Raw genomic sequence first — 17,546 nt, 5'->3', positions numbered from 1 at the left:
TCAAATGAAAGCTAGAATCCACCTTAGGAAAAAAGGATGGATGAGAACGCAATCTGATGGTGTACAATCAAAAATGGCTCAGTGCAAGAAAGAGCTGCCAGCGCCGACACTTTTCTTGCTGAAGTGACTGTGACAAAAAAAAAAGAAAAACTTAGTGACACAAAAGGCTGCTTTTGCAAGACAACCAAGACTAAATTTAGGTCCCAAGGGCACAAGGGTGGTTTGATAGGAGGAACCATACGAATCCTCCCTGGTAAAAAGGCAGAGTGCGAAGAAACAGGCCTCTGAGAAATATGGCCTTAGCCAAAATCTGACCCTTAATGGTGCCCAAGGACAATTGCATGTTCACACCAGACTGGGAAAATTCTCTCATTTCTCCAATGACATATTTCCGATGATGCCATCCCATGGCCTCACTCCAGGTAATGTAAGCCTTCCAAACTCTATATTAGATATTTCTAGAAACCAGCTTCCTCACGTTCAGCTGAGTAGAAATAACTAGAGAATAGGTCCAGCCACATTGGAAGTGCCTGGACCATCCACAGCCAATTTTACTATGTCCACATACCAAGACCTGGGCCAAGCGGGCGCTATCAGTATCACTGCAGTTGCCTCCTCTCAGATCCTGCGTAAGATAGGAGGCAGAAGCTGAACTGGAGGGAAAGCATAGATCAAGGACAACTGGTTCAACAGAGTAGAAATAGCTGGGTCTGAGACCCCCTGATCTTTCAAGATTCAGGCTTCAATAGCCAATCTATCAACTTTAGTGACCGAAAAGCAGGGTGAAATATTGGACCCTGTGAGCGTAGGTCTGGCCAGATCGGAAGTGTCTATGCAACGTACACAGCTAACTTTACTATGTCTGCATACCAAGACCTCTTGGACCAAGCAAGGGCTACCACTATCATTGGAGTTACCATCTCTTGGATCCTGTGCAAGAGACTAGGCAGAAGCTGAGCCAGAGGGAAAGCATAGATCAGGGAGAACTGGTCCCAAGGAGTCAACATAGCATCTACCCCGTGGGTCCCTTGTTCTGCACACAAACCTCTCCATCTTGTTGTTGAACCTGGACACCAATAGATCTATGTGCAAAGTACCCCAATGCCAGCAAATTGACAAGAAAACCTCAGGGTGCAGAGACCACTCTACTGGAACTAATGCAAAAACTAATGAAAAATGCAGAAGCCTCCCCCCCACCCACACTAGTGGGAGTGCCCCTTCATGGAGAGTTTCTGACCCCCAGGGCTTGTTATGCCCTTAGCCATGAGGCTTGCCTTTAGACCCAGATGCCTGAGGCTGTCGAAACTGTCTAGAAGATTCGGAACTAGCAGCAGTGGTACCTGATCCTTTGCAAGATGGACGCTTATTTCTCCCTTTAACCGGAAGGCGAGTACTTAACTGAAACCACCCCCCCTTCCCAAGATTTTCTGGATATACTTATCCAAATCTTTGCCAAACAGGTGCTAGCCTTGAGAAGGGAATCCAGCCAGCAATTTCTTGCAAAGCAATTCAGCTGACCAACTTTTTAACCACAAGACTCATGTGCATGGACAGGAGAGCCAATCACAAAACCTGCTGAATAGAATATTTCAGGGAATCCACTGCAAAGCATAAGGCATGGGGCAAATCCACCATATCCTTAGCAGCATCCTCTTCTTGTTCAGGGAGATTCCTAGTCAGCTGATTAATACGGTCCTGCTGGGACTGACAGATGCCAATTGCCACTACAGCAGGCTGCGCTGCAGACCCAGCAAACCAAAAGAAGCTTTTAGTGATTATTCCAAATTCTTATCAGCTGGGTTTTTAAACACCTGGGCATTGTCTACTGGATACTTTAAATTCCTATTCAGGGAGCATACAGCAACGTCAACAGCCGGCATGTTCCACTTTTTAACAAACTTCTCTTCCAGGGGATACAAGATTGAAAGCTTCTTGGGAGGGACAAATACTGTATCCGGATGATTCCAGTCAGCATAAACCACCTGAGAGCGGGTGCAATGGAAAGGTTTGAGTTTTCTGCAAATGCCGCAGTGAACCCAGAGAAGAGTAGGAGGCCTCAGAAACCTCCAAATGGAGGTAATTTGAATCCTGCACGGACCATCTCTGTTAGTGATTGAACCAACAATCTTTCGGACTGAGAAGTCGAACATTATTATTATACATTATATAGCGCCAAAAGGTTTGCTCAGCGCTGTATATTATAGTGGGGGACAGTACATGAGACAATACAGTAACAAAACAATACACGAGGGGTTCGAGGAACATGCCAGGACCTCCTCAGGCACGGACTGCCCTGAAGCAGAATCTTCTGCCTGACCCTCTTCCAACTCCTCAATAGCCACTTCCTCCACATATTCTACTCATTCCTTTTCCTAAAAAGGAGGATACTCCTAAAACAGGATGATCAGGGGAAGGGGACCTTTCACACCTCTTTCCTACCTGTGTAATGGAGGCGATCTTCCCAGCTATCTTATCCTCTAAGCCAGCAAATACTGATGCTAAATCATCTTTTGTAACATAAGCTGAAGCAGTCACAATGCCAGGCAAGCACAGCGGCTCAGATTAACCAGTCGTCTCTGGTCTTTCAGTTATCACAGTGGAACCATGACTTAGACCCTCAGAACCTGACAGCGATGCACATGTGCCCCTTCCTACTGTGCCTCCCCCACTCTGCTTTCTGGAAGACATTGCTACTCAAAGTGTACTAAATGCAACTGGGGCTTGTATTCAAAAAACACTCAGCACCCCACTATGCAAGCTGTAATTAAGGAATCAGCAGCTATCACAGCCTAAACAGCAAGCTGCTACACTTTAATCAGGTCCCGGCACATATTGGCTGTCTGTAACCACACATACACCCAAGGATTCACATGCCCAGAAGGATAGCCTGCGCTGTGTCCCCTGCTGCAGCCTAACAAGAGACCCACATGGAGAGCACAGTTTCCCTAAGTAACATGGCCTCCCGCGTTTTCCACTACTGTGGTTGCACAATGCGCCACATGCACACCAGCTGTGCGCATTCACCAGAGGGCTGCGTGCTCACTCCCTTGCGTGCCCTGTGCTCCGGTGAGGGGCCTGAAAGCCTACTGTTCAAGGAAGACCACCTAAAGGATTAATCTGATTGTCCATTCTGACAGATGACATCAACAAGCACAGAACCATGTAAGACATGCTGGCCATAGAGTACACAGAGCAGGCTTTTTTGAGAAACCCAGGGGGTCCCACTTACCAATCCTGCCTCAGGGTTCTGTCAGTACAGAGACCCAATCTTCACCCATCATGATGGGCCCTGTCACTTAAGGACCTTCAAGGGCTTAGTACCCCTTAACTCTTGGGGTTTACTCCTTTTGGCCTGTATAGCACCCAGCTGGAAAAATGCCTTGTTCAATAAATGCACAGGGTTCCATACACAGGGTCCAGCACCAAAAAGTTTGCATTACAGGCAAAACCTCATTAGTCTTTTATCATATACGAGGCTTGGGTACCATTCATTTTAGGGCTCAGCCATCCAAATGGATCCGATCATTCAGCCCCTTGATTCCTAATTAGAACCATTTTGGTACCAGCAGTGTTCACACAGAGAGATAAACATCCGTGACCATCACCTTCAGACACTGAACTCTTTCTGGGATTTCATTGCTAGCTACAAAACTGAGGTACTTCCTGTATGGGAGGGGTTATATAGAGGGGGACTTCTTGTTTGGTCTTCCAGTGTCTATTCACCTATAAGTGGTACATAACCCAAATAGTAATGATTAAAGCCTGCTCTGTGTCCTGTTAAGTACGATAAAGAGGGTTTTTTTTTTTTAAAGGAGAGAACTTAAAAGATTAAAGCATATGGTGTTGGAGCTCTTTCACACTGGCAGTGTTGCTTACTGCCCTCTTTAAAGTGATCCATAGTGGAATGTTTTTCAGGGTGGTTTAATAGAAGCTGCTAGTACTACTGCCACCTCTTGACGCCTGCTTTTTTTTTCCTGCGCCCCCCCCCCCCCTCCTTTTAAGGCATCGCCTCTTAAACTCTGTAGCCCAAGTTAAAATTGCTGTGATATGTGGGATGTGTGCAGCCTGTCAGGCTGTAATGTTAAATTCTGGTGGGCGACTGAGGGGGTAGTAAAACCGCATCTCGGCCATGTGTTTGTTTTATTTAACAAATCTTTCATTAGAAACACTGAGTGCCGCTGTAGTTGGTCATTTTTCAGAAAGATCAGCGGTGCATGTACATCTGAGCTGACACTCAAACACCCTGAGTAATTAATATATAAAGCAATACGAATTAGATTAATCAGATCTGTTTTCGTGTAGTGCTTTTGAAAGAAGAAACTGGCGCCATAACAGGATTTTGGCCTCCAGGAGTAAATTCCATCACGTTGAAAAAATTAGCCACTTTCTTATTCGTTATTCAGTTTGTGGAAACTGATGTGCCATCTTGCCATGTTTGAAGCAGAAATACAAAATGCCTGAGTTCGAATAGGTATAATCAGTGTATATGATCACCTTTTTATTTCTCAGACACAAGGCAGGTCATTATATTTTCCTTCCAATTTACTATCCAGCAAGATGAAGTTAATTGGCTATAAAAGTGTTTTTACATTATCTTCAGGCTTATCGGTCTTTCATAAATGGGAATGCAAATTGCTTGATCCTAAATTAACTATGATGAATGATTTTCCATTGGATTCTTATTAAAATGTTGTAATTATATTATCATGCCTGTCAAGTGCCACGCTTTCTTTGCCACTTTTGAACTTTTTTATCAGTCAGGGATTAACGAAATTTAAAGGGCAAAATGGTCCTCGATCTTACTTATTTTTCTTTATGAAGCCTGTTCTGCTGGGTGACAGAATTGACAAGAACTTGTAAAGCTTGCCCTCCTCTCCAGCTGTTTAGTTTAAGTGTTATTAACCCCAAATGATTAAATTATCACATAGCCACACTTACATTTATTTTGCAGACTGTCTCTGCTTTACAGTACTTGATCCTTTTTTGTTTTTGCACCCCTTACTGCTGTTTCTGTTGTGGCTCTTATTACTAGCTGGCTCTCTATAGAGCAGTATGTGCACCCTAACCTGCTCCACTTTGAGGGTTTAATGCAGCTTTAAGCATTGAGTCAATGCATGCAATTCCCCCATAGGAAATCTGGAATTACTGTAGGTTTTAATCCATTTTACAGCAGTCACGTGATTATTATCTATCTCTTAGGAACAGCAGTGCTTCATACAATGCTAAGCTGAAGCATGTCACCAGTTTTCTGCATGCTGCAGGACACTTTGATGTTGGATGACAGCATGGCTTCTTGCAGGAGACACTGTTAATCTCTTTCCCAGCACTGTCAACAGGTTGTAACATGTGCGTGTAAGAAGGAGGGAGCTGAAAGTTCGAGTTGCAAACGTCAGCCAGCACACCTTAGTGACTTGGAGAGAATCTGCCAAGAGGAGTGGGCCAAAATCCCTCCTGAGATGTGTGCAAACTTGGTGGCCAACTACAGGAAACGACTGACCTCAGTACTTGGTGGCAAATCCTTTGTTGGCAATCACAAAGTCATGTTTTGTGAAGGGGATCAAATACTTATTTCCCTCATGAACGTGCAAATCAGTGCATAATTTGTTAGACTTGCATTTCTTTTGAATTTTTTTGTTGCTATTCTGTCTCTCAGTGTTACAATACACCTACCATTCGATTTTTAGACTGATCAATTCTTTGTGAGTGGGCAAACATTCAAAATCAGCACGGGATCAAATACGTATTTCCTTCCCTGTATGAAGTACAGCAGGGTTCACCGTATTTCCCACCTCCCACCCACCACCACACACCTATATTGGAACTTTGTAAAAGCTGCTCTAAAGCTGCTTGTGCATTTACAGTCTTTTAAACCATTGGATTTAGTTTGTTGTGATTGTAAGCTTTTGACTTCTTTACATATTGCTCCGTGACTGTTTGTTTCTGAAATGTTTTAACATCTATCTTGTAGGAGAATGCCTGTGCAAGGTGTATGCTGAAATCCTGTATCTGCTGCCTTTGGTGTCTGGAAAAGTGCCTCACATATTTAAATCAGGTGAGCAATGTACATTTCATGTATAAACTTAATATGTTAGATTAGACTGGTGGCTTATCTTTATGTTGCCATGGGCATGCTTTTAAATGATGGAACCTTTTTGTTTTCTGCCCCTTGTGTTATGGGAGACAGCTCTTGATCTGCTTTATATGCAGAGCTACTTTTCAACCACACAGACCATAATATTCTCATGAACTGCAAAAAGCCACCAGACATCTCATCTTCTCTTGAAGCCCCTTATGTCTACCTTTTCTACCAGTTTAACCACAAAAATTCAGTGGTGGGCAGAAGGAGACATTTACATTTTGAGGCTTGATGCTTTTTCCTTTCCCTTGCTGCTCTTGCACTGGTCCATGAATGTCCCCATGGATTGGACAAGCCAATGTGTCTAGTCATTAGTGAGATCCCCTTACTAGAGTATACACGAGTCTGTATGGTGACCGATAAATTGATATATGATATTGTGTTGATGTTTTTTGTATAGCAGAGCTTAGTTTACCATACTTTGTTTAAACTTTACAGTCATGTCAGGCTAGGGAGAGGCTGACTGCACAGTCCTTCATGGGGTTCCTAACTGGAAGTCAGATTTTAACCACTTAAATACTGGGGCACTTTTACTCCCTTCCTGCCCAGGCCAATTTTCAGCTTTCAGCGCTGTCTCACTTTGACAACACTGTACCCATATGAAATATTTTATTTTTTGCTAAATAAAACAAAAAAACTCAAACTTTTGAAAAAAACGAATTTTTCTTTTGTTATAAAATTTTGCAAATAAATAACATTTCTTCATAAATTTAGGTCAAAATATATTCTGCTACATTTCTTTGGTGAAAATACCCCAAATTAGTGTATATTACTTAGTCTGTAGAAAAGTTATAGAGGCCACAAACCAAGGTATATGTATCTGACAATCCTGATGTACTGACGACCCATCTCATTTCTTGAGGTCCGAAAACGCCAGGATAGTAGAAATACCCCCCAAATCACCCATTTTTGGAAAATAGACTGTTCAAGGTATTTAGTAAGAGGTATGGTGAATTTTTTGGAGGTTGTATTTTTTTGTTACAATTATTGAAAAATGTAGAAATTAAAAAAAAAAAATCACAATTTTTTTTTTTAACATATTGTCACCAGTGCAGTACAGCGTTATTATATAACTGTTGTGGTGGTGATCAGAGACACTGACTGGTGACAGTATGGAAAAAAATCATTTTTAAATAATTTTTTTTCTTTTTAATTACATTATTTTTTTCATATTTTTTTACACTTTTTTTTTTTAACACACTGTGACCAAAGCAATACAATGTTACCATAGTAACATTGAACTTCTATGGGCAAGTGATCAGGATTTTTTTTAATTTTTTTAACACGTTATGATTGCTAATACCAATGTATTTCATTGATATTTGCAATCATTGTTACTGAATGAAACTGATTCATTCAGTCTTTTGTTGATTAGCTGTGATTGGGCAAAGCTGATCACATGATACAGATGGGCTGTGATTGGCCCTGTCTGTACCATATGACTGCTTCGACCAGTCACCGCGAACAACAAAATTGTATACAATGAATGGCATGAGAGGAAGCCATCTATTGTATACAACTGACATGTGATCTTCTGTGATTGGCCACAGCGGTCACATGACACTGGCAACGGGCTGTTGTAGTGATATGTCATCGGCTGTGTACCATGAACACAGCCTGTGACAGATCGCACCGCTCTGTGGCCGTGTGAGAGACTCGTTTTGACAGGACGTCATATGATGCCCAGTCACAACGAGGAGTGTCCTGTCCGGCCCTCATTCCGCTATAGGCTGGGCAGGAAGGTGTTAAATTCTTCAGTCTATGTTCACAATTATTAATTATTCCTATCTGCTAAGCTCTTGAAACCCTTTGTTCTGACCTGAGCCATTGGCCCTTTTATAGCAATATTTTTAAGTTGATCCATAGAAGTCGCTGTGGTTGATTACTAAAAAGCAAGTAGGCTGTTTTTATTTTGCAAGGGAAGTTGCACTTTGCAAGATAATGTTTCCCACAGCTTAGTGAATGAGCTGAAGCTCTGCTTACTTCCATCATCCAATCACATGCAGGCAACAATGCTGTTTTTGTGTTTTTTTTCCTTGCATGTAATTGAGTATTCTTTGCAAAGTGAAACTTTACCATCTTCAGTAGAGTGATTATAAACCCTCATTTTGTAAAACAACCCATTCAGTTTAAAATAGAAATGAAAGGTAAAACATTTGTGTATAGATATAAAAACTTTATATTTACCTTTTTGTCCCCCTCTTTTTAAATAAGTGATCACATTCCCACTGTTCTCAGCTGCATAAGAGCTGGAGAGGAGAAACAGCAGAACACTAATCTTTCTAGTGAAAGGAAGTGCAGGGGTAAAGGGGCCCGTCAGCAGAACTCTGATCATTTGAGGAGAGCAGGTTCCCAGCACAGCTAGAGAACTGACCACAGTGTGATCTCCTGCTTAGTGAGGTCAGTTTTTAATAGGAAAGCAGAGCAACTGGCAGGATCACTAGGGATTTCACACAAAGGAAGCAATACAAAGAGAACTGGATATGCTTTCATACAAGTACATGGTACAGCAGGCACATATCAGGAAAATGAAATGTTGGATTTACATTTTCTTTAAACTCTAGGCCATATTCCCCTTTTGCCTTTAGTAAACCATTGTGTTATCATTTATAGAAGATGCAATCTTCTTATTCAAAGCTCTGATTACTTTCTCTAGAATGCGTACACAGCGACTGCCATCAACAGCACAAACTTCTGCACTTCTGCGAAAGATGCACTTGTTATCCTTGTGGAAAATGCTCTAAGAGTTGCTACCATCAATACAGTGGGCGATTTTGTACTCTTCCTTGGGAAGGTGAGGTCAGCCAATGTAAATATGCTTTGAAATATGGTTACTTTAATTTGGGTGTAGATTGTAAGATTGGGGTGTAGCTATTGTATCAGAGATTAATGTATCTAACTAATTGCTGCCATTTCTAATTTTGTAAATGAAAAGAACATTTAAATATGCCCATATCGCAATGCAAAAGTGAAGACCTTTTAGATTTTAGACCCAATTTGCTGGCAATCATCTCTGCATGCTTAAAGAACTCCTCCAACATTTAGTTAATTGATTGGTAAATTGAAGATGTTACAAAAATTCACTCCTGCGCCACAGAATGTCTACAGCCACAGGTATACAATGCTGCTGTGCACTAGTGTAAACACCAAATCAAGAAAAAAACAAAAAGATCCCTGAAAATCCTAAAAGGCCTATTATTCACCAGTATCTGGTGAGTGCGGTTTATGTTGGTTTCCACTGGTGGAAGGTGGAAGCACACATTTACAGAAGATCATTTCTTTTGTCTAAGCACTTTGAAGGCTGGGAAAAAGGATTTTGGACTTCTTTTTATATACAATTTATTTATATATTTTATTTTTTTAATGAATTGAGTTGTTTTGGGCACATTTATTCATTTATTAATATATAATATTTTTTTTTATTTTATTTTTCTGATTTGAGATTGAAGATGTTAAATGCTGGAATCCATGATTTGATAATTTCATTATTTCATCTAGCAGAGGATTGTGTTACCATTTTTGGCAGTTTTCGCTGTTAACAAAATGTTCTGGTGTTCAGCTTTTACTGTCAACTCAGCAGCCATGTTCTATAATTTTTAGCTATCCTTTCCTAAAAGTGGGGCGAATGTGGTCATAAATTTAGTGGCCTTTCTGGTTCTAGGGGTACAGACTCCTATTCTCATTCTCCTTTTTTTGTTCATCCTCACAACTGAATTCTAGCAGTAGGTCATTTAAATAATAAAAAAGAACAACAAAAAAGAAATGAGTGCCCACAGCAAATAAATACTGATGTTTACATCTTGATGTTCATGCCTTTTTTTCTATATACGTTATTAACAGCAAATGTGCTAGGAGAGACCAGAGCAGTAATTAAAATTTACCTTGCATGATCCATTTTAAATTCTCTTCTAGTGAATGCAGTTAAAAGAACAAATGCAAATTCTAAATGTTAAAATCCCACATAAAGTGCCTTGCAGATCTGTGATGCCATTAGCAGCGCCTGTGAGTAGAGCTGCATACAGATGGCTCAATATACTAATACTGACCATCTTTATCTTACTCATGCATTGCTTGCAAAGGTCAGGCATTATACAATTGTAGAAAGTGCAGCACTTATAATAAGACTGGATGAATAACTGGATATTATCCAAATAAAGTTCTATAATAGCAAAGACAAAGTGCTTGATGTCCAGATAAAGTGCTTAGTTAATAACCACCATATGGAATAATTAATATTCAAATCAATAAATAAATATTAATTACTAATGTCCAGATATAAATAAATAGAAATAGTTCCAATAAGTGCAGGTAATTCAGATGTGAACTAATAAATCGTGTTATCCTAGTAGCATATAAACAGATATTCCAGTGACGTGCGGGGTATGCGCAGTGTATAAATATGTTGTGGTCTGCCCGAGGTCCCCCTTAGGGTGGGATGAAATACAGCCCGGTCTGGATATCCCTCCTCTGGAGTCTGGGGTAGTTAGAAGTCAGCCAGAGGTCCCCTTTAGATAGGATGGAATACAGCCTGGTATGGATATCTCTCCTTTGGACACTGGGGTAGTCACCTGGGTTCCTGGAGAATTAAAGGCTCGATACAGAGCAACAAAGAAGGGTGCCCATAGTGTAGTAGTTGGTAATGCAAAGATATGAGTATTAAAATATTGGAACATCCATGGGGTAGGAGCAAATGCAGCATAAAGCTGCCTAATACACTGACCAGCTAGAAAGTCAAGATGGCCGCCAGACCTCCGTGATCCGGCGGCGTGACGTCACGGCGTGCGGCTCCTCAACGCGTTTCGTACCAACGTACGTTGTCAAAACGGGTGTGCCATTGCCGCCGGACGTCAGTTGTCTTCCTTTTATGGCCGCAAGATTGCGCGCTCAATTACTTAGGCGCCATCTTGCCGTAAACCTCTGGAAAGTGTGCATGCGCGTGAACGTGGGCGCCATTTTCCCAGAGGTTAGATACTATTATACAGGACAAACAGCTCATTCTCATAGAAGGTAAATGGTATATCATCCCCGATCGTATGGGATGAAGGCCAAAATAAATAGCAGTTAAGTAAAAGGCTAAAAGGATCATGGCCAAATATTAATGTAATACTGGATTGCCTGCAAATAATAAAAGGCTAATAAAAAGCCCAAAATTGAACCAGATATATGTAAATAAAATATGTCTGTCTGTTCTGCATCGTGATATTCTAGATATACACGATAATAGTACATTAATATGTTTATAAAAATATCAAAAATGAAAAACATATAAATACAATTTGAATACAGAATATGATCATAGTAACTGAGTAAAATGTGCAAATCCCCTACTATGGATGTGGATAAAAGTATAATATTATCAAAAACACATAAAAAATATATAGAATATAAAATATAAAAAAAAATGACAACACTAATAAAAAAGAAAATTATTGGTGCTAAAAATATATATATCATAAGAGGTGTAAGTGTAAAACAAACAACACTCCATCCTAGAAACGATTATGTTAGTAAAATAGGAAATGATTGGTATATAAAAAATGGTATATAAAATCAAATAATATACTCCCATGGGGTAGGGAGATCATACGCAAACTAGAAGTAACATATAAAGTGACATAAGTTTAGCTTAAAAAAACTGGCAACAACATAAAAATAGAATAGAATACTGTAAGAATAGACTCAGATAACATAGAAATAGACTAAGATACCATGAAAAGTGGTAACTAAAAATTAACGATAAAAGATATGATAATAATGGTAGATAAATATATGTATATGTCAGGGTCCTGTCCACAGCAGGAGTTCTGGAAGATATGGCGTTTTTGCCAATACTCTACATGGCCGCAGAAGTACACATCAGCCTCAGTCTGGTGCCAGAAGGCCTTTATAAGGAGGCTCATCACTTCCTCTGGTTGCTGGATGATCTCTAGCTCCCTGTGCCCTGTTCCTGGTTCCTGTGTTTCTGACTTGTGATTTCCTGTTACCGACTCGGCTTGCTCCTGGACCTGTCTACTCTGATTTACCCCTGATCTGACCTCGGCTTGGCTTACGGATTCTCTCTCTCGCTCCTCTTTGAATGACCTCTGCTTTCCCATCTGACTACGTCCGCTCTGATTCCCACCTGGTACCTGATGTTGGCTTGAACCGACTACCCAGTAAACATACAAATCCTGGAAGGGCTTGCATACCACGCACAGGCGCCTCCTGTCTGCAGACCTATCTCCGTGCACCAGCTGTGCTTCTGAGTGGACCACCAACCAGCACTCCTACAGGCGACCTGTGCAACTTTGGGCCTAACTCCCGCTGTCCCACTCTCAGGGGAGTCTGGAACTTAGCCGCAAGGAAAGCCCTCTCTCCATTGGCCTCCATCACGAGGTATGTGATAGTATATCTGTATAGGCCCCTTCATAAAAATAATAAAAAGCAATAAGAAAAATAAATAAAAATAGAGATAGAATGTACCGGCTAAAACACAATGATTAAAATTCAACTATTATCTATAAAACGGTTGATATATTTATCAACATTGTGGCCGGTAGGGGCCAAGTTTCTCATCTCATAAATCTACTTTGTCTCTAATTGAGAGAAAAGCCTGCATTTGTTGGAACCTTGCCAGTGGCTTTGAACCATATCTATACCTGTAAATTTCAAAGTGGAAGGATCTCTATTATGAAAATACCTGTAATGCTTTGAGAGTGAGTGTTCCTTGAAACCTCTTTTGATATTGTACACATGTTCGCGGAACCTATCTGAGCCTTCTTGCGGTGCAGCCTATATATTGTTTATGACATGGGCACTCTAGCAGGTAAACAGCATAGCGACTGTTGCAGGTTATAAATGTAGATATATCATATGTTTTGCCCGTAGAGGAAGATGTGAAGGGTTTAACTTTCGTCTTATTAGTTTTATTTTGTTGGCAAATAATACATTTATTACATGGGTAGAAACCTACCATGTTTGCATAAAAAGTGGAATTACAGTTGTGACCAAAATTATTCAACCCCCACTGAAATTGAGTGTTTTGGCCAGTTTGACATTGCTTTTGATCATTCAGTCATCTTGCTTACATTTACATTAAAGAGGCACTTGTAGGTCAGACAAATATAACATAACAGTTATAATGAAATAACCACAAATGTCTTTTCTGTGCTCACAGCATTATCAGTTTTATTCAACCCCCAAGTGACATTCAATCTTAGTACTTAGTACAGCATCCTTTTACAGTTATAACAGCTTTTAAACGTGAAGCATAGCTTGACACAAGTGTCTTGCAGCGATCTACGGGTATCTTCGCCCATTCTTCATGGGCAAAGGCCTCCAGTTCAGTCACATTCTTAGGCTTGCGCACTGCAACTGCTTTCTTTAAGTCCCACCAGAGGTTCTCAATCGGATTTAAGTCTGGTGACTGCGATGGCCACTCCAAAATGTTCCAGCCTTTCCTCTGCAACCATGCTCTAGTGGACTTGGAGGTATGCTTGGGATCATTGTCCTGTTGAAAGGTCCAACGTCTCCCAAGCCTCAGGTGTGTGACGGACTGCATCACGTTTCCATCCAATATCTCCTGGTACTGAAGAGAATTCATGGTACCTTGCACACGCTGAAGCTTCCCTGTACCTGCAGAAGCAAAACAGCCCCAAAGCATGATTGACCCTCCACCATGCTTCACAGTAGGCAAGGTGTTCTTTTCATCATAGGCCTTGTTCTTCCTCCTCCAAACATAGCGTTGATCCATGGGCCCAAACAGTTCTAATTTTGTTTCATCAGTCCACAGAACACTATCCCACAACTTTTGTGGTTTGTCCACATGGCTTTTGGCATACTGCAGTCGACTCTTCTTATTCTTTGGAGACAGCAAGGGGGTACGCCTGGGAGTTCTGGCACGGAGGCCTTCATTACGCAGTGTGCGTCTTATTGTCTGGGCTGAAACTTCTGTACCCACATCTGACAAATCTTTTCTCAGTTCCTCAGCAGTCACACGGGGACTTCTCTCCACTCTACGCTTCAGGTAGCGCACAGCAGTCGAAGTCAGCATCTTCTTTCTGCCACGACCAGGTAGCGTTTCAACAGTGCCCTTTGCCTTGAATTTGCGAATGATGCTTCCTAAGGTGTCTCTTGGTATGTTTAACATCTTTGCAATCTTCTTATAGCCATTGCCCTTCCTGTGAAGAGAAATCACCTCTTCTCTTGTCTTCCTGGACCATTCTCTTGCCTTCACCATGTTTGTAACCACACCAGTAAATGTCTAGAAGGAGCTGAGTATCACAGTCATTTTAAAGCTGCCTAATTGGTGCTTATTATGCTTGATTGCTGCTCGGTGACATCCACAGGTGTTTTCAATACCTGATGGAAAGCACCTGTATGAACCTCTGTTCTTCAGAGTGGTAGTCTTTAAGGGGTTGAATAATTGTGGCAATGAAGAAACCACATAAGAACCATTTACTACTGTATTACATAAACAATTGATGTCATTTTAGTTGCATTTGGGTAGTTACAACGTCCTTGTAGGATTTGATTCTGAATACAATTCCAAATGTACACTATAGTCCCTAAACCCCTTTACAGCATTGGGGGTTGAATAATTTTGGTCACAACTGTAGATGGAGGATCTATAATATTTGGAGCTAACCTATTCTTGAGAGTAGGTGCCTTTCGAAATACAATTTCGGGTCTCTCAGGTACAACCCTAGATAGAATAGGATCAGCTTTTAAGATATCCCAATTTTTATTTATAGTTTTACTTATAGTTTTATGTTGAATTGAAAAAGATGTTACAAATGGGCAAAAATTACTACTTTTCTGTACGGTAGACTCCGATAACATAGGCCTTGTAGAGGTGTATTAACAAGTAATTTTATCAGTGGAAGCACATATGAAAAAAATTCCAACATGTAGAAATATTCCAGTAATGAATAGGAACCTACGTGGAGTTTCCAATGACTTTACATCCAAAAAACAGCTTCTGCAGATAGCTGAGATCACATTAAATGAATACAAAATTCATAACTTGTTTGATGGGAATCAATAATCAACAGCCATGTCCGCTTCTTAATGGCCATTTATTGTACTAAACAACAGATAAAAAGGTATATCAATCTCCTTTAAAACTACTGTAGTTGTCATCTGAGACATTGCTGGAGACGTTAACAGTGCTTATTACATTATTTAAGAAAAAAAAAAATCTCTGGAGACTATATGGGGTTTTCTGCCAAGCACCAACATGTCGACATAGTTCAATACCAGGTGCTATGATACCGACCCTGAATTTTCTAATAGTTTAATGTTATTTCATCTGTCATTACAAGTTTGGTAACTGTGGCTTTTTTTTGGTTCTTGAGACATTTACCTGTCTATTGTTTAATATCTCCAGACTTAGGAATAGTAACATCCTTCCTTTTTCTGATGGCAGGGAGGCAGGCATTTGGTAGATGTTTGCCCAGAATCCTGCAAAGTAAGGTGCTTAACCACTTGCCTACTGGGCACTTATACCCCCTTCCTTACCAGGCCAATTTTCAGCTTTCAGTGCTGTCGCACTTTGAATAACAATTGTGCGGTCATGCAACATTGTACCCATATGAAATTTCTAGCATTTTTTTTCTCACAAATAGAGCTTTTGTTTGGTGGTATTTACTTGCTGCTGGGTGTTTTACTTTTTTTGCGCTATAAACAAAAAAAGTTTCTTTGGTTCTATTATAAAATTTTGCAAACAGGTAATTTTTCTCCTTCACTGATGTGCGTTGATGAGGCGACACTGATGAGCACTGATAGGCGGCACTGATAGGCAGCACTAATGAGGTGGCACAGATAGGCGACACTGATAGGCAGCACTGATGGGCACTGATAGGCAGCACTGAAGGGCACTGATAGGCAGCACTAATGAGGTGGCACGGATAGGCAGCACTGATAGGTGGCACTGATAGGCAGCACTAATGAGGTGGCACGGGTAGGCGGCACTGATAGGCGGCATTGACTGGTGGCACTGCTGGGCATTGACTGGCACAACTGCTGGGCACCGACTGGCGCAACTGCTGGGCTGCACTGATGAGTGGCACTGCTGGGCACAGGAGGGTGGCACTGCTGGGCACAGGAGGGTGGCACTGCTGGGCACAGGTGGGCGGAGCTGCTGGGTGGTATTGCTGGGCACCGATCATCAGGGCACTGATCATCAGTGCCCTGATGATCGGTGCTGATTCCTGCTCTGACAACTGCCGGTTCTCGGCAGTACTTTTCTCACACTCTGACAGCGTGAGGAAAGTGCAGCTGAGAACCGGCAATTGCATTTCCCTGTGATCAGCGTGTCATTGGACACAGCTGATCACGTGGTAAAAGGCCGCTATGATTGGCCTTTTACCACATCACATGATCAGCTGTGTCCATAGGACACAGCAATCACGGAAATCGCCTGGTGCGCGCCCCCGGGGGTGTGCAGGAGAGCGCGTTCTGGGAGGACGTCCACCCAGAACTGGCTGGCCGCAGTGCAGCTGTCATTCGGCTATCTGCGGTCGGCAACTAGTTAAAGTGTATGACTTGCTAAAATGTTTTTTCCTTTTAGATGGAGTGGGGGAGGATTTGAAATCCGTCAAAGATTTCCCCTCAGATTCTGTGTCAGTTTATTTTGGCCTAGGTTTCATACTAGAGTGTTTCAGGCACAACTTGCTGAAAATCCTTCCTGCATAGTAAAAAGGACTCCTCCCAACCAATAGATATCTTATTGGCAAAACAAATATATCATAATTGCTGAAATTCATGGTTTGGTCATTTCACGGTACATCTAGTAGAGGAATGAGTTTTCATTTCTGGTGGTTTTTTCTCTTGTCCAAATACTGTTTAAATTTTGCTGTAATCTCATCAGCCAGGCTCTGTAATTCACCAGAAAATAGCTGCTGTGCTTTCTATATGTTTTACATCTCTCTGCCTATGTACTTTTTTCTCCCTATGCTATGCAGAAACCAGCAGCTGCAGGATGCTGTTCAGCACAGGATATCTGCTGCGTGTTCAGCTATATGTTCAGCCTCTCTCTATCTGTGTTCCATGCTATATGGAAACCAGTTGCTGAATGTTATTCAGAAGAGAATAACTGCTGTGCACTATATGTTTTACCTCTTCCTGCCTTTGTCCTTTCCCCTGTGCTATACAGAAACCAGCAGCTGCAGGATGCCTCTCTGCACAGAAAAGCTGCTGTGCTTTGGATGTCCTTCCCCATGCTAAATAGAAACCAGCAGCTGCAGGATGCCGTTTAGCACAGAATAACAGCTGTGCTCTGGGGTTTCTGCCTCTCTCTGCCTTTGTCCTTCCCCCTGTGCTATACAGAAAGCAGCAGCTGCAGAATGCCGTTCAGCACAGTATAGCTGCTGTGCTCTGGATGTCATTCCCCCTGTTTTAAATAGAAACCAGCAGCTGCAGGATACCATTT

General features: G+C 41.4%; 1 protein-coding gene across 3 annotated transcripts in view; it reads left to right on the top strand.

Moving 5' to 3' along the window:
- The window catches only part of SLC44A1 (solute carrier family 44 member 1), a 182,359-nt gene that overhangs the window by 130,447 nt on the left and 34,366 nt on the right, over nucleotides 1–17,546 (top strand). For all 3 annotated transcript variants that reach the window (XM_089682620.1, XM_089682621.1, XM_089682619.1), the window contains exons 12-13: nucleotides 5,969–6,052; nucleotides 8,793–8,930. In XM_089682620.1, the coding sequence (XP_089538746.1) occupies nucleotides 5,969–6,052; nucleotides 8,793–8,930 (222 nt within the window). The remainder of the gene's footprint in view (nucleotides 1–5,968; nucleotides 6,053–8,792; nucleotides 8,931–17,546) is intronic.

Source organism: Staurois parvus, unplaced genomic scaffold, assembly GCF_062004578.1.
Source record: "Staurois parvus isolate SC_StPar_1 unplaced genomic scaffold, SC_StPar_1.0 ptg000292l, whole genome shotgun sequence".
Taxonomy (NCBI): Eukaryota; Metazoa; Chordata; class Amphibia; order Anura; family Ranidae; genus Staurois; species Staurois parvus.
The sequence above is the reverse complement of the archived record's forward strand: the minus strand, read 5'-3'. Positions and strand labels throughout refer to the sequence as shown.